The sequence below is a fragment of the Monopterus albus genome, unplaced genomic scaffold, assembly GCF_001952655.1.
Source record: "Monopterus albus unplaced genomic scaffold, M_albus_1.0 scaffold88.1, whole genome shotgun sequence".
NCBI classification, from domain to species: domain Eukaryota; kingdom Metazoa; phylum Chordata; class Actinopteri; order Synbranchiformes; family Synbranchidae; genus Monopterus; species Monopterus albus.
The window spans coordinates 1,497,338-1,498,728 of record NW_018127968.1 but is presented as its reverse complement, the minus strand read 5'-3'; the positions used below and the strand labels follow the sequence as shown (position 1 = coordinate 1,498,728).

Below are 1,391 nucleotides of genomic sequence, written 5' to 3'. Positions count from 1 at the left end.
CATGTACTGAAAAGTGCTCTGAGTAAAACAAGTGGGATGGCAAGACAATCTGAGAAATCACTGTGATGAGTCAGAGCAAACTGATGACATCATATTGCCACGCCAAAGCACGGCGAGTTCAGATTTGAAAAATCAGATCATGTCGTGGTGCATGAATGTGTGTGTGTGTGTATGTGTGTGTGTGTGTGTGTGTGTGCACTAGGAGAAGCTGGCCATGATTTTGTAGCTGAAATTCAGCTTCGGAACTGAACTATAATACGCCCAAAATGTATTTCAGTGTTTGCCTTGAATTGAACTTTTGTATGGAAAAGCCTCTGAAATACTAAGTTTATTATGGACAGAGTAACTCCATACTGAAAGTCAGACCAGTGGCATTAAGGCAGAGTGGACCAGGTGTCATCGCAGGTTATTCAGAATATGACACTCTGGAATGATTTTGCTGGCTAGACATCTGATGTTAGCTAGGATCAGCGAATAAACTTCATCATATCATTGCTGATGTCAGCAACTACCTAGTATGCACAAAAGCAAAATCATATATCAGTTTAACCCTAGAGTGTGTATGTACTTGTGTGTATGTTTGCTTGATCACAGTGAAAAACAACAACAACACAAAGTGTCTTCCATCCCCTGTAGCCCTTCTTTGGCGGGTCTGGAACAAAACAAAACAAAAAAAGTCTTCACTTCCCAAATAACCAAATAACCAATAACAGCCCAGCAGTGAATTGTGTGATTGTCAACATAAATCCCTACAAACACCTCGATGTGAGGTATGGACAGAGAAATAAGAGTAGAGGAGAAGCTGGCTGGTGGGCCCAAGTTAAGGGTCTATGTCTGCTGTTTTCGTCAGGGTTTAGTCCTACTGGTTGTCCTTTAGTGTCAAGCTACTGCAGGCCCACTAACCGCAGGCTGGTCTCCCATAGGCTCAGCTGCAGCTCAGGGTCAAAGGTCACTGGGGTTGTCATCTCCCTGCACCCATTAGCCCAGTAGCCTCCTTCACACTCCCCCTCCAAGGCTGGTGACAGAGCAGCGTACAGCACAGTGGCAGCGCCCTCTGCAGGAGTCTGGGGAAAACGCCCACACACACACACACACACACACAGTATATCTAAATATAAAAAAATAATTGCATACCAAAAAAATTTGATTTGATTTGATTTGATTTGATTTATTTATTCTTTCAAACATGTAAAAATAGTCGATATGTCAACACACAATTTTACACATATCCACAAATGCTAATCCAATATCAATTTGCTTAAACCTAGTACATGCTTGAATGGAGTAGGAAGAAGTCAGACTTATCCAGTCCTACCCCCTGACATCATCTTACCATCATTGGTTTCTCTACATAGATAATTTTGTTCTTCACCACACAAGTAATATACTAA

The 1,391-nt window shown here is 41.8% G+C and overlaps 1 protein-coding gene across 1 annotated transcript in view; it reads right to left on the bottom strand.

Moving 5' to 3' along the window:
* Positions 1-219: 219 nt before the first annotated feature.
* The window catches only part of LOC109964377 (dehydrogenase/reductase SDR family member on chromosome X-like), a 28,321-nt gene continuing 27,149 nt past the window's right edge, over positions 220-1,391 (bottom strand). Inside the window, exon 7 of the mRNA XM_020607654.1 lies at positions 220-1,064. Coding sequence (XP_020463310.1) covers positions 885-1,064 — 180 coding nt within the window. The 3' untranslated portion in view covers positions 220-884. The remainder of the gene's footprint in view (positions 1,065-1,391) is intronic.